The sequence below is a fragment of the Dryobates pubescens genome, chromosome 8, assembly GCF_014839835.1.
Source record: "Dryobates pubescens isolate bDryPub1 chromosome 8, bDryPub1.pri, whole genome shotgun sequence".
Taxonomy (NCBI): Eukaryota; Metazoa; Chordata; class Aves; order Piciformes; family Picidae; genus Dryobates; species Dryobates pubescens.
Window position 1 is genome coordinate 2,035,973 of NC_071619.1, and position 22,766 is coordinate 2,058,738.

Genomic DNA, 22,766 nt, shown 5'->3' on the forward strand with positions numbered 1-22,766 from the left:
GAACAGGAAGAGCCAGCAGGTCAGTATCTGGCTCCAAGCCTGGTGTCTCCAGCAGGACTTTGGGCTCTTTAATCTTGAGTTGATTTACAGAACGCTGGGCCTGCTGGCAAAAGATGTGTCCAAGTGGGCAGGGATCCTAGCACAGGAGCTGGCAGGGCTCATTGAAAGAGCTTCAAACTAGATTTGAAGGAAGCGGGGCACAAAGCTGGACTTGCAAGAAATAAGCGCAAGGGTAACACACCAAGATTTGAAAGATGGTGTACCAGTGAGGTCTTTCAGTCTGCCACAACAGTGGAGGTAGGGAATGGAGACATTGAGGTGTTGGAGTGTGTCCAGAGAAGGGCAATGAAGCTGGTGAAGGGCCTGGAGAGAAAGTCTTATGAGAAGCAGCTGAGGGAATTGGGGTTGTTTAGTCTGGAGGAGACCTTATTGCTCTCTACAACTATTTGAAAGGAGGTTGCACTGAGGTGGGAGTTGGTTTCTTCTCCCTAGTATCAAGTGATAGAAGGAGAAGTTATGCCAGGGGAGGTTTAGACTGGGTGTCAGGAAAAAAATCTTTACTGAAAGAGTGGTGGAGCCTTGGAAGAGGCTGCCCAGGGAAGTGGTGAAGTCACCATCCTTGGAGGTGCTCAAAAAAACACAGACACATGGCACTTAGGGACAGGGTTTAATGGCCACAGTAGTGTTAGGCTGACCTTTGACTCAATGATCTCAGAGGTCTTTTCCAAACAAGACTTTGGCCTTGGCAATCTTGGGGACTTAAAGTATCTGCTTCATCAGAAGAATTCATAGAACATTAGAAAGTTAGAGACTGCCTCCCAGTTTTGAGTGACAACTAAAGGATGTACACGGGTGGTGAGTGTCTGCCTTGTGCCTTGTCTCTTGCAGGCAAGGCTTGTCCCAAGTAACAACAACTAAGTGAAGACAGAGAAGTACATGTGGCAAAGCACCAGAAGAGAATGAGCATGAATTTATGGTGGTGATGCTTGGTCTTTCATATCAGACACCTAAGGACCCACCATCCTCTTTCCCAAGCTTCATTTGCTGATAAGCAGCTTTGATCATAAAATGGCTTTGGATGCAATTCCTCATTAGAGAAGGTAACAAAGAGACACCAGGTGTTCAGGAATCTCACTTGTAAGTCACCTCTGAGTGCTCATGGAAAAAAAACCCAAGCTTGGCTCTGACCACTATCCCCTGACTGAACTCTGCATGAGCAAACTCACCGCTGCCTCTCCCACAGAGACACATTAGCTGCAACTGTGCTGTTGGAATGCCACTGTGCCCTTCCCTACACTGATATCCCCTTGAATATTCTCCAAGTTTGGTCTCAAGTCTGGCAGTAAAAGCTTTTCTAGTGTACCTGCCATGTTAAATTGTGCAATCAGTTGTCCTGACACTAAACCTGCATAGCTGTGGGCAGCATCAGCGATGCTGACTTTGGCAGGGCTCTGGACAGGTTGGCCTAATTAGAGATCATACACACAACACAGAACTCATGAGGGATCCCCAGACAGCAGACTGGCAGCCCCAACATTTTAGATGAAGAGCCATAAAGCAGAACACACCACAGGGCACAACAGCTGTGGAGATAAGAAAACTTTATCCTGAAAGGCAGGGTTTGCCTTAGGGGGTTCCACTAAGTGACCTGGGCTGAACAAGACAGCCCAGAGAGTCCATCACTGAACACTGCTTATTCACGTGGCCTTTGCCATGTGAAGCCATGTTTGAATCCAAAGACTTCAGCTCATCCCTTCTGAAACACATTAGTAAAGGCAAAAGCATCCAAGTTGTGTTACTTGCAATACCTGGGGAGAGTAACTTATTCTCATGTCATGAGAAAACCTAAACTTGTTCATTGTCTAGAGGGAATATTGGGGGGGGGGGGGGTTTTCAGTTGTTATTTTTGCAACTCCTGTAAATACAAACAAAATACAGAATCAAGAACTCTTAGGGTTGGAAGGGACCTCAAGGATCAACCAGGTCCAACTCCCCTGCCACAGGCAGGGACACCTCACACTACAGCAGCTTGCTCAGAGCCACAGAATATGAAAAGCTTGAAATGGTCTGAGGCTGGAATGCAAGAGTAGCAGGAAATAAACAGGGTAGTAATGAGGTGAGACAAGAAGCAATGCCTGTGGTTTACCACCACCACTCAGCTCACCTCAGATTTGAAGGAGCTCAGTTGCTGAAATGCTGCTGCCTGTGAACATTAGCATGAGGAGACAGCTTTGTGTTAGCTCACAGGTTAGTGCAAGGAAAGAGATCTGAGCCATTTGATCTCAAAGCACTTTGGGAAATCCACAGTTCCTCAGCCATCAAGGAGGGAATTGTGTACTGGAATACAAAAACTTATCTGACCAAGGCCCAGCTACTACAGATGAACTGCAATCTGACCAGGGGAGAAGGTGACATGAGTTAAAAATGTGACTTCAGTAATATCAACTCTAGTTCTGATGGAAAGAGAAACTTACCCTAGGGTTAAGGCACAGCTTTGGGTATCCAGAGATTTGATGGTTTCTGCCACAAGACAAAGCAGGGCAAGAAGCGTCAATATCTGTTTCAAAGCAAGATTCCTGATGCTGTAGGTTGCCCATTAACTGAGCCCAGACTCCCCCAGCTGTTGCCTTCCTTCTTGCCATTTCATGCAATTCAAATTGTTTCTTGAATTTGGACCAAAGAAGGAAGATGAATTTGAGCAGGGGGGGTTAGAGCTAGTTTTAACTTGTTTGTATGTTTATTGTAGGTATGCATGGCTCAGGTCTGCTCCAGCACTTGAGTCTAATCTCAGGCATACTTTATGAAGCCTTTGTAAATGTAACCCCAGATTCTCTGTCAGAGAAGGATCCAGAGGCACTGACAGGCACAGACCACCATCTAGTTAGACATGTTCTGGTTGAAGAAGCTGTCTCCCACCACGGCTGGCTTTGCTGGCCTGGTGATAGTACAGCTCACCCTGCTTGAGGTGCCGTGCCAGAGGGGAGTGAGGAGACTGGCTGTTCATTTTGGAAGAAGTCATGCCCCAATATTGGCTGTCACAGCAGTGGATCTAGGAGGCATGTCTGGGAAATCTGCTAGTAAACTGAAGAAAAATCTTGGAAACTCTCCTTGAAACACAGCTGGGAAATCTGACAGCCGTGGTAAAACTGTGTGGTTTTAAAACAGCCTCAGAATTTCTCCTCTATCCCTTAATCAGAATGATTTCTCCTGTATCTGAAGGGCTAATGTGGGCACATATGCTAATTAAATGTCACACTGCAATTGCTAACTAATTTAAAATAGTCAGAAATATTTCACATCAAGTGATACTGACTCATCTGAAGCCAAACCTCCCCTTCAGAACCAGTCCTCTACTTGCCAGTGACACTAACAAAACAGAATTGCCCCTGCCCTTTGTCCTTATCCGTCCCAGGATTCAATTCCATTGACTTTTGGCTCCTCTCGAGATAAAAGTGCACCCACAGGATTCAAAGTGGGGAAAGCTACATTCAAGTGTTATGAGGAAGTGGTGTGAAGGCTTTGTTTCTAGCTTCTCAAAAACACAGAGATTCAAACCAAATGCTATCAATTGACACTCTTTCCAGAGCTGTGTTGGGCACTGAATAGGGACTGAATGAAAGCAGCCTCTTGCAGCATTGTTCTTAGCATTTGCTTTCTGCCAGGGCTCCTGGCAGCCTTTGTCAATGCTTGCTCCTACAAACAGAAGGGATACTGCAGATGAAGGGAGGCGTCAGATCTTCTCCTTACTGTAGCAAGAAAAACAGCTTCTGAATTATCTTTGGAGGGTGTTCCTGGTGAGTATTAATTACCCTGTATCCAGCACGACACTCAAACTCAGCAAAGCTCCATATCAGGATTATAGAAGTGTTAAGTGCATGGCACAGTGTTGGGAAATAAAAGATTTCAGCTATTAAAAAGGTAGAGATAATTATTGATACAGCTGCTTCAGTATCTCTCAGTGCAAAGGTAAGGTAAATTAAGTTTGCAGATGACACCGAGCTGGGTGGCTGCGAGAGGGCAGGGCTGGGGAGGGTCTTCTCCCCCTCTGCTCTGCCCTGCTGAGACCACACCTGCAATACTGTGTCCAGTTTTGGGCTCCCCACTTCAAGAGAGACAGAGACCTGCTGGAAAGAGTCCAAGGGAGAGCCAGCCAGGACGATGCTTAGGGGGACTTGAGCATCTCCCCTGTGAAGAGAGACTGAGAGCCCTGGGGCTGTTGAGTCTGGAGAAGAGAAGGCTGAGAGGGGACCTGATCAATGTCTATCAATACCTGAGGGGTGGGTGTCAAGTGGAAGGGGGCCAAGCTCTTTTGGGTGGTGCACAGCAATAAGCCAAGGAACAACAGGTACAAGCTGGAACATAGAAGATTTCAGCTTAACATGAGAAGAAACTTCTTTACAGCGAGGATGACAGAGCCCTGGAGCAGGCTGCCCAGAGAGGCTGTGGACACTTTCCAAACCCACCTGGATGGATTCCTGTGTGGAGTACCCTGGGTGATGCTGCCCTGGCAGGGGGGGTTAGACTGGATGATCTCTGGAGGTCCCTTCCAACCTCTAATAATACTCACAGCATCATAGTACACTATGAAGTGACTGAATCTAGAAAATCCCCATTGAGTAGGAATGAAAATGGGCATCCAGGCATCAAACTACTTCACCAGCTTAGATACAAACTTTTCACCATCATTTCTCCCTTACAAAAGCAGAGTTTCTGGAAATGAGCAAACTGAAAGGAAGAAAGAGGGCACAGCTGGTCATGCTGCATTGCAGCTTTGAACAGAAGAGAAGTGGCTGCACTGAAATGGGTCAAAAACACCCACTGCCAAATGGAATCCAGTTGACTTATTTTGGCTTGGTTTACATTTTAAGAACTTCCTTTGACCTAATGTTGAAAGTGATCTTCACATCTTTTGCTTTCTGGTCAGCAGAATAGAAAATAAACCATTCTGAAATGAAACAAAAAAAACCCCCAAACCATACTTGGTTTGACATTTAGCTGCTCCAGGGCTAAAAAAATGCAGTTCAACTCTGGTGATCCCTGCTCACATGGAGCAGTGAGGCAGTTCAAGCACAAGGCAAGCAGGTCAGAGCTGCTACTTATTATGGCTATCAATGGACAATGCTTAAAGCAAACCCAACACTGCTTTGGTACTGTAAAGAGATCATCATCAACAGTGGTAGCCTTAGAGAAATAACAGATACCAAGAAGGCAAAAACTATTGGCTACTGTTTTCATTGCATTATCTCTAGTATTAGTTAATAAAAGGCATGATTTATGGTATTCTTTGTTGCCTCTCTGCTCTATGCTCTCCCCAGAGACACATAGACAGATGTGAGCTTGAAAGAGGACCTGTGTGGCAGTGAAGCCTACCCCCACATCGTGCTGTACTTCCTTTATGTGCAATTAAAACCTCCTCCTGGAGAAGAGAAGGCTCCAGGAAGACCTAATAGTGACCTTCCAGTACTTAGGAAGGATGTTGACTTGCTGGAACGAGTCCAGAGAAGAGCAACAAAGTTGGTGAGGGGTTTGGAACATAAGCCCTACGAGGAGAGGCTGAGGGAGCTGGGGTTGCTTAGCCTGGAGAAGAGGAGACTCAGGGGTGACCTTATTACTCTCTACAACTACCTGAAGGGAGGTTGTAGACAGACGGATGTTGGTCTCTTCTCCCAGGCGGCCAGCAGCAGAACAAGAGGACACAGTCTCAGGCTGCGCCAGGGGAGGTTCAGGCTGGATGTTAGGAAAAAGTTCTATACAGAGAGAGTGATTGCCCATTGGAATGGGCTGCCTGGGGAGGTGGTGGAGTCACCATCACTGGAGGTGTTCAGGAGAAGACTTGATGGGGTGCTTGGTGCCGTGGGTTAGTTGTTTGGGTGGTGTTGGATTGGTTGATGGGTTGGACGCGATGATCTTGAAGGTCTCTTCCAACCTGGTTTATTCTGTGTATTCTACTTGAAGGAGGCTACAAGAAGGATGGAGAGCAACTGTTTGCAAAAGCCTGCAGTGACAGGAGGAGGGGCAAAGGCTTCAAACTAGAGAAGAGCAGATTTAGATTGGATGTTAGGAACAAGTTCTGTGGTGGAACACTGGAACAGGTTGCCCAGGGAGGTGGCTGCGGCCCCATCCCTGGAGATACTCAAGGTGAAGCTGGACAGGGCTCTGGGCAACCTGATCTAGTTGAGGATGTCCCTGCTGACTGCAGAGGGGGTTGGACTGGAGGAGCTTTGGAGGTCCCTTCCAACCCAGAGCATTCTGAGATTCTATGGTTTTGGATCAAGCAGGAACATTAATTTTAACCCAAACTAAAATGCTTTGTCTAGGTATCTATCAAACTTGTTTTAATTTCAAATAAAACCCTTTGGTGTTAATAAAGAGACACTTCTTTTGGCCAAGTTGTTTCCTAAGCACCACACAAATGCACAAGTTGTTCACTAAATACCACAAAAGCACATAAGTTGTTTACTAAATGCTAAGTTATTTATTGCACTGCATCAGGAACAGTGTGGCCAGCAGGAGCAGGGAGGTCATTCAGCCCTGTGCTCAGAACTGGTTAGGCCACACCTGGAGTCCTGTGTCCAGTTCTGGGCCCCTCCATTTAAGGACATTGAGACTCTTGAACATATCCAGAGAAGGGCAACAAAGCTGGGGAGGGGTCTGGAGCACAGCCCTGTGAGGAGAGGCTGAGGGAGCTGGGGTTGCTTAGCCTGCAGAAGAGGAGGCTCAGGGCAGACCTTCTTGCTCTCTACAACTACCTGAAGGGAGGTTGTAGCCAGGTGGGGGTTGGTCTCTTCTCCCAGGCAACCAGCACCAGAACAAGAGGACACAATCTTAACCTATGCAAGGGGAGGTTTAGGCTGAAGGTGAGGAGGAAGTTCTTCCCAGCAAGAGAGATTGGCCATTGGGATGTGCTGCCCAGGGAGGTGGTGGAGTCACCATCCCTGGAGGTGTTCAAGGGGCAATTGGACATGGCACTTGAGGCCATGGTTCAGTTAATCATGAGGTGTTGGGTGACAGGTTGGACTGGATCTCTGAGGTCTTTTCCAAACTTATAGATTCTGTGATTCTATTCTATGATTCTAAACAGCACACCAATGCACAAGTTATCCTGTTCCAGTTCTTCCTTCACGGTGCCTTTATTCCTCTCTACAGCAGAAAAGCAAAGGGCCCTGCCTAATGACATTTACAAACCAATCTAAGTATATATAAAAATCACTCAATGCCAAAACACTTGTGTGAGCAACTGCATGTTCCAGAGCATTAACACTGATTAAACCCAAATACAGTAACAGGGAACAGGAACATCACTTCTAGTATTTTGTGGCATTCATTAAAGTTCAGTAGTAATAGTTTCACTCCTGTAAAGCACTTTGGACAGTAGATGAATTAAATTATTAATGGTGCCTCTGCAGGCTGGGAGGATATAGTCAAGCTATTAGATCAGTTCTCCCATTAGTGAAAATTGGCAGCTAATGAAAATATAACATTTTGTATGCAATGATCCTCTCCTCTGTTGTTTTCCATTTGCAAGGCTTCACAACTCTTGGCAGGTTGCCACAAACCCTTCAGTGCTGGAATATTTCTCAGCTGCTATTTACACCTTCGTTATAAATTCTAAAGAAGCAGGAAAACTTTTCACTCAAAATAGAGTGAAAATGCTGCAGTGCAAGTTTGCAGAGGGCAACACTCCACCTAACGCTCCGGGGTGCTCAGACCACCTGAATAAAGCCTCTCTGTGAGACACAGCCTAATTATCTTGCTGGAAAATGCCAAGCTTTAAGGGCTGGGAGGTGTAACACTCAGTGTTATGATTGAAAATCTCCTCCAGATTGTGACCAAAAGTCAGAGAGCGATTTTGAAGGACTGAAGACAGCAGGGTCCTTCCAGAGCTGTGGGACATACTGCAAACATATATCTGGGCTTTGAATAGTTACTGAAGTAGAGAATAGTGCAGGAAAGGTCAAATCTCATTTCACACAGCAAGACAGAGATCTTCCACCTAGGACCTTCAGGCCATGAAGGCTAAGGAAATTCCAGAAGTCTTTTCCAGCAGAGAGATCAAAACCTTTCACCCTCACCAGTATGGGCAGTGGAGTTCCTGCAGCCACTGAAGTTCTGCTAATTAATTGGACATAGCCAAATGACCTGCTACAACAGGGCTGCCTTTTCCCCTCCCAACACATCAGTGGCTGGGCACAGTGGTCCCTTCTTCCTACTATCAAGTGACAGAACCAGAGGAAATGGCCTGAAATTGTGCCAGGGGAGGTTTAGGTTGGATACTAGGGAAAAAATTCTTTACTGGAAAGGTGGTCAGGCATTGGAACAGGCTCCCAGGGAGGTGCTGGAGTCAACATCCAGAGAGTCATTCAATAAATGGCAGACATGGCACTTTGGGACATTGTTTGGTGGTCATTGTGGTATTTGGTCAGTGGTTGGACTCGATGATCTTGGAGCTCTTTTCCAACCAGAGCAATTCTATGATTCTAATCTAGGATTCCATTTTCCACCATAATCAACACAGAATATTTAGAATACGAACAGAACAGAATAGAATTAACCAGGCTGGAAAAGATCTTCGAGATCATTGACTCCAACCTATCACCCAACATTATCTAATCAACTAAACCATGGCACCAAGCGCCCTATCCAGATCCAAATCTGGCACAGCACTGCCTTCCAGCCAGAAAGGATCACCAGCTTCTGCTCAACCTTTGCCAAAGTATTCTCCAAGTACCTTGGAACTGGTAAAGTTGTTTCCTTTCCTGCCCATCAACACAAGCCAAAAGTCTCTTGCAAGAAACATGCTTCAGTGTCCTTCAGCTTTCCCCCCACACACTGGAACACTCTCAGGCAGCATTTGAATTGTGCCAGTTTCAAAGCCACCTAGCCTGTCTCCTCAGCCATGCAGCAAAGCAAAACTGAGGGTAAAATACTCCCAAGGTACCTTCAGTGTAACTTACTTCAGCAGATTTCCATTGGTGAACATTCTAGACATGATGATCTATCACAGTGCTCCAAAGTCCTTAGAGTTAGTTCCAGTTTGCCACATTTGGCTCAGTTTCCCTTGCTACAAGTCTCAAAGTCTTTCCTTTCTGTGCAATTCCCAAAGAGCACTTTGCCTTTGTAAGCAGCTACCACAAGACAAGATTACTGCCATGTCTCCTCAGATTTCTGGATGAAACAGCTCAATTACTTCTGTTTTTCCCTCAGATAAGGCGTGTTCTGCCTTCACTTCTCCCCACTGCTTGGAATTCACCTGCACAGGTAGTCTTCAAGAGCCACTCATGGAAACACCAGTTGCAAAGCCTGTTGTTCCAGCCTACAGTAAACCAATTCCCACTCCATGCACTTCATCTCTATATGATTTTAATTACAAGCCCGTACTAGTTTAACAAGGGAACTATTTAACCATTTGAATATTAAAAACCCAACAGTGTTTGGTAGCACAGAGAAACCAACAAATACAACAGGCAGTGACTGCAGCAATCTGCTTTACAGCAAAGAAACATTCTTCATCTAGCTCTCTGGAGAGTAATAGAGATTGGTCACACTTTCTTGCCTAGCAATGACTTGTGCCCCACTGGCCATAAATTTACCATTTACAAGGCAAGGGGAAAACATGAATGGAAAGTACCTTAAAGCCCAGGTAGTTAAGAAAAGAGTAGTTCAAGTGCCACATTTGATGATAGTTTTGTCTCTCCTATGAGGACAATCTAATTGGATCAGCTGTAAAGCAGTTATTCTGATTCAGGAACCAGCCAAGCTTTCCCTAATCATTCAAGTCTAAGTCCCTGATGTTCATTAGTGGATCACAAGCAACACTAACTAAGGACCTAAGTATTGCCTTTAGGTTTCCCTCTTTGTCCACTAATCCTTTCCAATATAGATGCATCACTCAAACATCTCCTGCTTGGTGTCAGTAGGGTGCACACTACAGAAAAAAAGGTTAAAAGACATACTAAATGTAATCCTTAATCCACTTTTAGTGGCAGCAATTCTGCCACCTATTTCCAAGTACTTGCTTTTCAAAGCCACCAACAGGCCTGGACACAAAGAAGAGCTTTGTTTACTGTGCATTCTCTGCAGTGAGACTTTAATAAAAAGTCTTTGCCCTAAGACATACAGTTGGGCTACAGCTTGGCTGTGTTTAGATCAAAGTATAAAAATCAATTATTTTAAAGAAAAATCCCCCTTAGAGAAAGCTCATCACTCTTAACAGCATCCTCACTATAAAACATTCACAATCAGGGCTGGGAGCAAATAAATACAAAGTGCCAAAGCCAGTGAGTAAATAGGATTCAACAAGAAGAGACACAAAGTCACCATTTACTCCTCAAGGAGCTGGAGCAGATGCTTTGGCATTTACAATAACATCCTTTTTTTAGCATGGGTTCAGCTGCAAGTGTAGCCACAGACATCAAGTCTCAATCTAATCCTATTTACAAGACAATTAGAATTCCTGACATTAAATCCTCCTCCTCTCCCCCTGGGACTTAGGGAAGACACAAAATAAACTTAGTTGCAGAGTGACCTTGACAGGTTGGACAGATGGGCAGAGTCCAAGGGCATGAGATTTAACACATCCAAGTGCCGGGTTCTACACTTTGGCCACAACAACCCCATGCAGAGCTACAGGCTGGGGTCAGAGTGGCTGGAGGGCAGCCAGGCAGAAAGGGACCTGGGGGTTCTGGTTGATAGTAGGCTGAACATGAGCCAGCAGTGTGCATAGCTGGCCAAGAAGGCCAATGGCATCCTGGCCTGCATCAGGAATAGTGTGGCCAGCAGGAGCAGGGAAGTCATTCTGCCCTGGACTCAGCACTCAAGGCCACACCTTGAGTCCTGTGTCCAGTTCTGGGCTCCTCAGTTTAGGAAAGATGTTGAGTTGCTGGAAGGTGTCCAGAGAAAAGCAACAAAGTTGGGGAGGAGTCTGGAGCACAGCCCTGTGAGGAGAGGCTGAGGGAGCTGGGGTTGCTTAGCCTGCAGAAGAGGAGGCTCAGGGGAGACCTCCTTGCTATCTACAACTACCTGAAGGGAGGATGTAGCCAGGTGGGGGTTGGTCTCTTCTCCCAGGCAACCAGCACCAGAACAAGAGGACACAGTCTCAAGCTGTGCCAGGGGAGGTTTGGGCTGGATGTTAGGAAGAAGTACTTTCCAGCAAGAGAGATTGGCCATTGGGATGTGCTGCCCAGGGAGGTGGTGGAGTCACCCTCCCTGGAAGTGTTTAAGAGGAGACTGGATGAGGCACTTGGTGCCATGGTTTAGTTATTAGGTGGTGTTGGGGGATAGGTTGGACTTGATGATGTCTGAAGTCTTTTCCAATCTGGTTAATTCTGTATTCTAGTTCCACAGCCTGAAAGCACTGATACAAAGGTCAGTTACAGTCCATCTTTTGCACAAACCAAAGTCAGCATGAAAAGACAGGGACACTTTCTCCTGAACAGCTGCTATCAAAAGACAGCAAAACCCTACCCTGGCTTCAATAAATAACATAAGGAATCAATGGAAACAGAAGTTTCATGTCAGTGGAACACCAGGCACCAAAGTGTCTCTGTTAGGCTTGGTGATATTTCAGAGATACCAGGACAGGTCGTTGTGTGGTGTGCTTCATATTCCAGGAGGTATAATAGGTATTTTTTCCTTCTCCCTGTTTTTTTTTTAACAGTAACATCTCAAGGGCACAGAGCTGAGCAACAGAACTCAGGTTACTCTGTGATACATCAGCTGCATCCCTCCAGCTGCAGAAGCTCTGCGGCATTCTAATTCTTCCATCGCTTCAAAGGTGTAACGGACACCGTTCAAAGCTGGAACAAGTCAGTTGCTTGGCCCTCAAGCTCCACATGCAACCTCTGATGCATGTGTTCACAGCCTAAGCACCAGAGAGGTTCAGATTTCTTTTTTTTATAGCAAGCCTTCCCCTTAACTGTTCATTAACTCTACTCAGCGAGTGAGACTTCAGCCTGGGCCCCAAAACAGTATCTTTCCCTCATTTCACCATCATCTAGATCACAGTTTAGAAGACAGCACCTATTTGCAAAGAGGTTAGTAATCAGAGACATCAATGTTCTCAATTCTTAGTATCATTACTCTTTGTGAAACTGCACTGAAAATCCTCCAAGCATGTTCAGCGTTCAAGGGCTTTGGCTAGTGTCCGTGTACCTCCTGACAATAGAACATACCCATTAAATGCACAAAGGGTGAGAAGGAAGAAGTATTACTCTGCCTTTCTTGATGAGAAATTAGGGTACAGAGAAGTAAGTCCAAGACTTATGACCAGAAGCCAAAATTCAGCTTCCAAACAGAGTCAGAATTACGGGATATTCAAATTGAGAGCATAGGATACAAAAAGACCTAAAAGAAGCTCCTGTGGCCAAATACCTACTTTGTTTTGAAACATTCACTTTGAGAGCCTTGGCTGAAAAGGTGGTTTGAAATCTCAGTCCAACTGATTGTGTAATTTGGCAGCACTTGTGGCAGCACGAGGAGATAAATCTTAATGTCTCAGACTGGTGATTTCTTCTCAATAGTATTTTGCTTCTAGTACCCACAGATCTCCAACTGCTCATGATTCTCAGCTCAGGCTATCCTCCAAAGATCCAGCAGATGTGGCAGAGAAAAGGCAAGCACAAACTGTGAGAACTGCAGCATTATGGAATTTCCTCAGCTAGTTGATTTGCTGTCTGTGCTTATGAGACAATACACAGCATCACTTAAGAAGGCAACATGTGCAGAATATCCAGATCCCCCCCATGACAAAGCAAGCTCCTTGAAGGAGCTTTCCCTATTAAATCATGTCATGCATTGATTAAAATCTTAATATTGTGAACTTGTAAGCAACCCAACACACACAGAGAAGCAGCTTTTACTTGCTGAAACCAGCGCCTGAGCGTGGCTCACGCACCAGATGTCAGCATTAGTCAACACCATACACTCACATGTGTAATATTTACGTGTGTTAGCCGGCAGATAAACATTTATTCCCAAGGGAGGCTGCTAATGAGAGTGCTGAAGGGAAGGGATCCAATTACTCTGAATGACATTTATATTTTAATCACATCACACTCGTTGAAGAGCTGGAGGTTTGATGAAGCAGTGCTTGAAAAGCTGTCCTTTTAATCAACTAGACAGCTCCAGAAAAGCCACCGATGCGCTCTGGGCAAGTCATGGGGCTAAACAGACAACACATGCAGACCTATCTTCCTGCCAGCACAAGGATGTGGTCTTCACAAACTGCTGAAGCAGATGAAGAGTTTTCCTTGCAGAAGGCAGCTAAAGCAAAGCATGTATTTTGCTAAGAAACTAAGGCATCCTTACTGGCAAGTGCGGGCTCACTCTGCACTACCACTCAAAGAATTCTTCCTAGGACATATCATAGAATGGTCTGGGTTGGAAGAGACTTCCAAAGCTTATCCAGTCCAACCCACTCTGCAATCAGCAGGGACATCCTCAACTAGATCAGGTAGACCAGAGCCCTGTCCAGCCTCACCTTGAATATCTCCAGGGATGAAGCCCCAACCACCTCCCTGGGCAACCTGTGCCAGTGTTCCACCACCCTCATGGTAAAGAATCTGTTCCTCACATCCAACCTAAATCTGCTCTTCTCTGGTTTGAAGCTACTGCCCCTTGCCCTGTCACTGCAGGCCTTTATAAGCAGTCTCTCTCCATGCTTCTTGTATTCCCCTTCAGGTACTGGAAAGCTGCTATTAGGTCTCCCTGGAGCCTCCTCTTCTCCAGGCTGAACACCCCCAGCTCCCTCAGCCTGTCCTCATAGCAGAGGTGCTCCAACCCCCTGATGATTTTCATGGCCCTCCTCTGGACCCAGTCCATCAGGTCCACGTCCTTCCTGCGTTGAGAGCTCCACAGCCGGACGCAGCAGTGTTGTTTGAAGGGCACCACTCCTGGGTAAAAATCTCAGGCTTGCTCACAAATCCTTTTACAGTTCACTTAACTGAGTAAAATCAAGCCAGTCAAAACCCAATTTTCTCTCACCAAGCATTTGGCAAGTGACAAATGCCACCATCCACCTGGAGCAGGTGAACTGGTTAAAGTCAAAGTTTAATGGAAAAATATTTGAAACTGCACAATGGAGTCAAAATTTAATGATCAAATTACAGCATGAGAATGGTCTTTGCCTCGGTCAGTAGCAAACCAGCTACACTCACCAGGATCAGCTCAGCCCAGTCACAAGGTGCAAGGCTAAAGATTTTGAAAACTAAAAATGGATTTGTTAGTGTTAAGGAACTGGGGGAAATTGTGGGGCTGAACAGAAATATCACTGTTCTCCCTATAATTTGTAACTTGACAGCTGGTTTGCCAAAGACACTCAAAGAGTATCTATTTACGTTCCCAGTACAGCACGCATCAAGCACGTTTTGGACTGCAAACAGTTGTGTTTGGGTTAGGTTGCTATTTTTAAGTCCCATTTCTGAATTTCAGGCAGCTGTAGGTCTTTAAATAAATCTCTCCTAACTAATCCTTCCTTCAATAGCAGTAAAAATCTGAGGGCTAAAATGCCCTTGGGCACAGACCTTTGTAAACAAACACAAGCTTGAGTTGCTTAATTTCAACACCTAAACCGATCTTTAGCTGCCAAGTGAACAGACAGGGATTGCTCAGAAGACAACACCTACAGCTGAGTCTGTTGCTGTCATTATTCTCACTGCCTACCTGTTGAATTCATCCAAACCAACACAGCCATCAAACCCACCTATTACCTGGCGTGGGGTCCCTATGCACGACAGAAAACAACAAAACAAACAGGGACAGATTTGTGCTTTTGGTGGAATGGCTAAAGCTGATAATTATGGCAAGAGGAGGGGAAAAAGAGGCTGCCAAGCCTAAGCACAGGAAAAATGTGGCTGTTGTTGCTGTAAAATATATTCCAGCTGCCAATACACTGAATTTCAGCAATCATCAACGTAAGTTTTCACACCTCCATTTCTAAGAAATGACATTTGTCATCCAGCAAAACTACACCATGGATCATGCACCTTTTTCCTTTGCATTTTTATGGCACAAAATAAGCTGCATATTACTCCAAGTTGTAATAATCAGTAGGTTGAAGCTAAAACAGAAAAAAGACACCCAGAAGGCAGAGATGGTTCACAACTGGCAAATAACCCTGGAACCACCACCTTCAAGGTCAGACTTCTAACACTTACAAAGGCTGGCAGTGACCTAAAGTCACCAACACCTTTTCAGAAAGAAAGGCTGCTCTTTCTAGTTGCTGGTGGACAAATATCTATGTGCAGCTGGCATTCACAACAGATGATCTCAGACTGATGTTAATGGCTTTCCTCTCTAAGAGAGGCGGGAACTGTACAGCCTTTTCATTCCTAGAAATAGGTTCTTCAGCAGAGCTTACATTGCTGATGCCTGGATTCCAGTCCCAGGGCTTCCAAATACACAAGGAATTGTTCACTCTTGAAAAGATATTTCAGGGAACTGAACACTCCACAAAAATCCTTGCCTTGGCTGCCTACAAAAACCTCTATTTAAAGCTGTATTTCAATCCCTACGACACAAAACTTTCAAAATGTAACTGCCTCTTTAGAAACAACTGAGAGAGATACTGAATGCTATTTCAATAGCAAAAGATCACTTTGGTGTTAAGATTATCTGAACACAAAAGCTTTTCTTTCGCTCTACCTAGAGATCGTGCTCTTGCCACCATTACAAGCGAATAAAGCGCAGTCCCCTGTGAAATTAAACACCAAACTGAACTCAGAATGCTAAGGTGTTCAGTGCTTTTAGATGTCAATGAATGCTCTACACGACCTATTACAGTGTCAGAATTGTACCTCAGAATTTCAAGCAGGCAGGAGCTGAGCTACAGGGAAGCATGAGAAGTGCTTGAACAGGCGTTTGCCATTATGGGACTACCACAACATTTTTCTTTAGCCACCCTTCAGTTGATTTTAGAGCTACAGCACAGAGAACAAGGAAAATTACAGAATCTTTTAGAGAGGAAGACAGAAGCATAACCACAAAATGACTGCTCAGAATGGGTCACGATTGACACGTGATGGTAATAAGCTATACGAAGAGATCTCTTAAGGGATGGTGTCAGTGATGAATTACTCATGCCATCGTAATGAAGAGAAAGGTGCTGATGCAGCATCAGATTCTGAGGTCTTTGCTCATCCTGTACTTCCACACATTCCAGGAAAGGGTTCTGTTGAGAGGCACAGGTCTCCTTTCAAAGATGCAGATAAACTGAAAGGTACCAAAGGTACCTCATGGGTTTTTGAAGGTGTCAAAGTTTTTCCCAACATGAAGAGGATTACAATCACCAAACACTGCAAATCAACAGATCTGCATCAATATTGAAGAGAACTGAGCACTGAGAAAACACCTGAATACCAAGAGATTGAGCAAGTTATTCATTAACCATGAGTGGTTCAGAGAGGACTTTGCATCCAAGTATCCCACTATCACCAGCTGCAAATCAGTGTCACAGCTTAATGGATGCCCAACCAATGTGACCAGCAGCTTCAATTCAGTAAGTAGACAAGTGACCAGCAGCAGAATCTGCTCCAGTTTCTGTGACACTTCTGAGAGATCGTGAATATCCTCAGTGTTTGTATTTAAGCATTAAGAAGTGAAAATGTAAACTTGCATGAAGAGTGGGACTTTCTATTGTTCAAATACACGGAGAACACAAACTGCCAGAAGGAAGAAACTGGTTCAGCCCTGCAACAAAAAGCCCCCAAAGGAAGAATGTTCCTGCAGCAACAGCTGCACATCTCTCACCACCCAGATTTTCAGGACTTTCCTTCCCACACAGGAGCGTGCACACACGCACCTCACACCCTGCTACGATCCATTACATCCCCTGTCCAGCCTGAGGTCCTTCCTCAGCTCCGAGCACCAGCACTGTAGCTGCCTGCCCCGGAGCTCGCTTACTGCGGGTTCCCACTGCTGCAAACGAGCTGTTGAGGATCCTTCACAGCCAGGGCAGATTAAGACCTTACCGCAGAATTACAGTCGTCCAAACGTAAACCAACAGCAGGTTCTAGATTTTGGGGTTTGGTTTGTGGGGGGTTTTCTTCCCCTCTTTAAATTGGTAGTTGCTTGTTTGCTTTTGCTCCCTTCTCTCACAGTTTCCTCAAACAAAAATTACCCCGCAGGGTCTTCGGGCAAAATCCTAGGGCGAAGAGGGCTCCCCCGCTGCTCACCTCGGGGACAAATTCCCTCTACGCATCCCGGACGGGGGAACGCCGGCAGCGCCCTTCGCTCAAGGCTCCCTAGAGAGCAGGCAGCAGCTCAGTGAGCTCCCCCGCCCCGGGGCCCGCCTCGCTGCCGCAGCCCAGCGTGGGGTGGCTCTTGGGCAGGGGGCTGCGGAGCAGGCAACCGCCGCCAACCCGCACCCCGCACTTCCCTGCCCCGGCCATCCCACAAGGCGCCCGGCTGCAAGCCAGAGCGGCACCGGGCCACGAAGCAAAGTTAAGGCTGTCTAGGAGATGCCCGCTAGTGCCTTTCCGGCTGCAGCCGTTCCCCCCTCTCCGGCAGCTACTCACACGAAGACCCCGAAGAGCACGACCCGTATGCCGATCTCGATCGCCAGCTCCCGCATGGTGGGTCCCGGCGGGTTCCGGCAGCCCCGCGGCGCCGCCTCTCATTCCCCGCGTGGGGCGGGGGCACCCAGGAGCGACTCGGCCGCCTCAAGCCACCCGCCGGCAGCCCTCCCGGCCGCTTCGGGGGAGGGTAGCCGCCGCGCAGAGCCCCGCCAAGCGCAGCCCGGGTTGCTCCATCCCCTCCTCCACGGAGCCGCCGCGTCCCGTCGGCAGCTGGGGAGAGATGCGCGGGGAGTGAGCAGCGGCGCTGCCGCCAGGCTGAGGCGGCCGCTGCCGCGCTGCCGGGCACAGGAGGAGGGTCCCCCTGACTAACGCGGTGTCTCCCAGCGCGGGGGCCGGGGGATCCTGGGGATTTCCCCTCCCTGCCTCCCCTCCTCTGCCCGCCCCCGCGGCGGTGGCGGCGGCGGCGGCGGCGAGCAGCTGCTATTGAGCCGTCCCGCCCGGCCCCTCGGGGTGTCTATTCGCCACCCGCTCTGGGGGGGCCTTTTCAAGCTGTGCTGGACTTTCGCCCTCTTATGAAACTGAGGAGGGGTCCCTGGAGCCCTGTGGAGCCGTATGATCGCCGATGGATGTTTAATGCAACACTCCGCCACCCTTAGCAGGCGAGAAATTAACCCGTTGCCAGTCAGCGCAAAAGGCTGGCATGGAGTCTCCTGGCACAGTCGGCAACACGTTGGGTTTCAGTTTTCCTGGGTACGGTACAGCGCCCGTGAACGTTCATCCCAAATTTGTAATGAAGGGAGTGAAAAATAATCGGGGAGGGAGGAGAGACCACCAATAGACACAGATAATAGCGGCTGTTAGTAAAGACTTTATGTACCGGTCGTTTGTGCAATGGGCAGTCACACACCGGACCATCTATCTTTGCCTGGAGGAGTAACGACGTTTGAGCACTTTCTGCAGTGTCTATGTAACAGGCTTCCCACCCATTTAGACGTCCATGCCGTTCTAAACCTTACTTCTCATTGCTAAGGCAAATAACACATCGTGTCACTCCAATTCACTTGGTCAGATTCTACCCTGCATGTTTAGATGTGTGTTTAGTTTGCTGTCCATTTGTTCCCAGAGCTGTGTCCAGCTCAACAGACAGGCAGAGGAGGTAGTGATGTGGCACTGGATATTTCTGGAATGGCAGAAAGGCAGCAAAACAGCCATGGCCTTGGTTTACTCCTGTGATTTCTCCAATCCATTCACCGTTCCTCCCAATGGTATGCTTTGAGCCACCCTAATCCTTGTATTGCCTCAGCCAAATTTTGCACAGAGTTCATTTAATTTCCTCTCTGCGTGGAGGGATTGAATCTTGAGTATCTCTATTGTAAGAGAGTTTCAGCCTTAAGCCATGAAACACAGCAAACTAATTCACAATTAAATGTATTTAATTACCTGCTTTCTTGTGGCCTTTGAAGGCAGGTCCTTCAGGAAAGTGTTCACAGCTATTAATACTTCACATAGTTACAAAACAACCATCAGTGTTCCAGTGGGGGATCCAATTCACTTTTCTACATGATTATTGCTAGAGAATTGCTGCCAGAGAGGCTTTATTAAACCTCTCTGCTTAATACATCCACTCTGCATCAAATGGAAGCTTTGAACTCTGAATTAGCAACCGATGTAGTAAAACTTTTTATTGACCATGGGTTTTTTTGGAAGCAGAGAGTCATAAGGCTTCCAAACTCACCTCATCTGCAGATAACTGCACCAGGGCTAGATTGGTTGCAAGGACTTGAAACCCAGAAAACACAGGTGTGTGACTCACACTGGAGAGAGTGCTGAAAGTGTTAATGTTGCTGAAATGAGATCTTTCTCCCTCCTGTACCTTGTTTCACTGATTTTCAAGACAGAGCTTGGTCAAATATTTATGTTATGGATTAGAAAAAACAAACAAACAAACAAAAACCCAAGCCAAAACCAGACAAAACAAACAACACCCACCCTCCCATCCCCCAAACAAACAAACATTCTGATGTTTCAGGAAACAAAGATAAATTGCCAAGTCTCTGTATTAAGCTGCTGGGGGTAGTAAAGGACGTGCCCTCTTCCTTTGGCTACACTCAATTGGTTTGTCTTCTGTTGTCAAATATTTGTACTTCCTCTAGCTTGTGCCCCAGTGACTGTGTGTATCTTGTTGCTAGGTGTGCACAAGAAGGATGTCTGTATTCGTGATTAATCCTTTTTTCACAGAAATAGCCTGCTAACTGGTGTGAGTCAAGCCGGTCATCAAACAAGCTGCTGCAGGGACTCTCGGATAAGGCTGGCAGGCTGTGCTGCAGTTACTGGTTCCACACCAACTGTGGAGGAGGCAGGTGACTAAGGCTGTGTTTGCCCCACTTGAGCATCCAGACACCATGTGTGTGGTGTTTGAAGGGGAAACAGCACCCAGTGACACCCTTGGAAAAGGTGTTTGCATTTTTGTCCGGGAATATAGCACATCTCTTCAAGCGTGTTGCCTCAGCCTCTGTACCCTTCAGCCTCTTTGACTCTACCACTATCCTGCTACTGAAGAGGGATTTTCCTCAGATTTGTATTAGTGACTGGAACCATTCAGCTCTTATCAGCAGAGCTAATAAACAATGCTCATTATAAAAGAGAAGTTAAGATTTCTCCTGCTGTTGGCTTGCAGTCTTCTGATTCTGCAGCATGTATCAGCTGATGGTGATTTATGAAGCATAAATGCTTCAGATTGATTTTTCTTGCAACTAAACACAGCCTGCAAATGGCTGCTGAACGAAACTTGCTTTGACTTTTAAACCAAATGTGAGTTCCAGGGATAACTGATAAGGAACACATTTCAGGCCACAGTGTGGCATTAAGCTACAACTCTGCAGCAGACACTCAGAGCAGACTGCAGTGACCCTGGGAACAACTCAATTTCCTATTCATCCCATCCATAGCACAGGCATAGCAGATGCTCTCAGTGCTATTCACTTCCTTAGGTGTGACTGCAAAGGAGAGAGAATGGATCCCACTCAGCTATCAAGCCTTCTAGGTGACTAGCTGAGGTTCTCAGTATTTTTCTTTCAAGAGGCTTAGTCTCTATTTGTACTGACTCGTTGGGGAGCAGACAGGATAAGAAAGTAGCAGAAAGCTACATGAATCCTTTCTTCAGCTGTATATTTAGGGAGAAGGCTGAGCCACCTGCATCCTACTTTCACTCCACAAAGAGATATTCACAGGCAGGAACAGCTGCATAGCTGCTATGAATTTTCTGGAGGTTACAGCTCTTCACCAGTGCAGCAAGATGCATGCGTGCCTCTTACCTGCCCTGGGGCAAAATACTGCATCTCATGGTAAGCTGACTTTAAAAAAGACTGGGCTTTCCAACTTCATTCTTCCACAAATCTGTGGAAAACAACAAACTTGCAGTAAAAGGGACATGACAAAAACCTAAGTGGTAATAACAACTGAAACTGCAAAAGCCTGGGTTTTTTTGCTGATTGTTTCCTAAGAGCTTGTTACTCTGTTGGGATCTTCATGACCAAAAACCCCTCACTAGAAGTAATGTTGTCTGGCCCAGTCTTAGGTTTGGTAGTTGTGGAGGTTCTTAAGTTCATGGAGATTAATGGACTGATCACGTTTCTTTACTACAAAGGATTCTTAAGAAGGTTAAATAAAAGTGACACGCACTGGTCAGTCACAGGAAAATCACAGGTCCGGCCCCAAAAGTTTGTCAGTCAACTCCTGTATCTCTATCTCTATCTCTATCTCTATCTCTATCTCTATCTCTATCTCTATATCTATATCTATCTATATCTGTATAGGCTGGAGGTTAGGAGGAAGTTCTACACAGATAGAGTGATTGCCCATTGGAATGGGCTGCCCGGGGAGGTGGTGGAGTCACCATCATTGGAGGTGCTCAGGAGGAGGCTTGATAGGGTGCTTGGTTGCATGGTTTGTTAGCAGCCCTCTTGCTTGCTTGGAGTGACCTGGGAACTTGGTGTGAAAGTTAATTGCAGTGGACAAGTGACTTCTGCAAAGGAAAGTGAGGTCCCTGGGAGATGAAGTTCTGTGGGCTTTGGGATGAGGCACTCTGGGGCTTTACTGAACATGAGTCATTGTGCCCCTGTGCTCAGCACTGGTTAGGCCTGGGTCCTGGGTCCAGTTCTGGGCTCCTCAATTTAAGAAGGACATTGAGACACTTGTGTCTCACTTTCAAGTGAAGGACACTTGAAAACGTCCAGAGAAGGACAACGAGGCTGGGGAGGGGTCTGGAGCACAGCCCTGTGAGGACAGGCTGAGGGAGCTGGGGTTGCTTAACCTGGAGAAGAGGAGGCTCAGGGGAGACCTTACTGTTCTCTACAACTCCCTGAAGGGAGGCTGTAGCCAGGTGGGGGCTGGTCTCCCAGGCAGCAGCACCAGAACAAGAGGAGACAGTCTCAAGCTGTGCCAGGGGAGGTTTAGGTTGGATGTTAGGAAGAAGTTGTTCCAGAGATTGGCCATGGAAATGTGCTGCCCAGGGAGGTGGTGGAGTCCCCATCCCTGGAGGTGTTCAAGAGGGGATTGGATGTGGCACTTGGTGCCATGCTTTAGTAGTCAGGAGGTGTTGGGTGACAGGTTGGACTTGATGATCTCTGAGGTCTTTTCCAGCCTTGTTGATTCTGTGATTCTGTGATTCTGTGATTCTGTTTAGTTGATTAGGTGGTGTTGGATGATAGGTTGGACATGGTGATCTTGAAGGTCTCTTCCAACCTGGTCTATTCTATTCTATTCTATTCTATTCTATTCTATTCTATTCTATTCTATTCTATTCTATTCTATTCTATTCTATATCATCTATATATCTATATCATCTATATCTATGTATCTATAGCTATATCTATACCTATCTATACTATCTATATACCTATATATATATCATCTATAGCTATATAATCTATATCTATACCACCTATATCTGTATACATCTACATCTATATCTACATCTATACCTATATGTCTTCTACATCTATCTCTACAGCTATCTATATAAACAATATCTATACCATCTATATCTATCTACATCTACCCTATATCTATACCTGTATCTATTTCTACATCTGCATCTATATCTTTGTATCAGAAACAAGTATTACCTATAAAAATCAGTAAGTCAGGCATTCCCAGGCTGCAGAGAAAAAGTAATCTGTGAAGATTCATCAGTAGTGCTTCAAAAGTTGAAGGGAAAAAACCCCATTTCAGTCCTAATGAATGCATTATCAGCTG

At 46.2% G+C, this 22,766-nt stretch overlaps 1 protein-coding gene across 1 annotated transcript in view; it reads right to left on the reverse strand.

Annotated features, from left to right (window-relative positions):
- PLPP4 (phospholipid phosphatase 4) overlaps positions 1-17,764 on the reverse strand; it is a 54,917-nt gene extending 37,153 nt beyond the window's left edge. The window contains exon 1 of the mRNA XM_054163799.1: positions 17,511-17,764. Coding sequence (XP_054019774.1) covers positions 17,511-17,566 — 56 coding nt within the window. The 5' untranslated portion in view covers positions 17,567-17,764. The remainder of the gene's footprint in view (positions 1-17,510) is intronic.
- Positions 17,765-22,766: the final 5,002 nt, after the last annotated feature.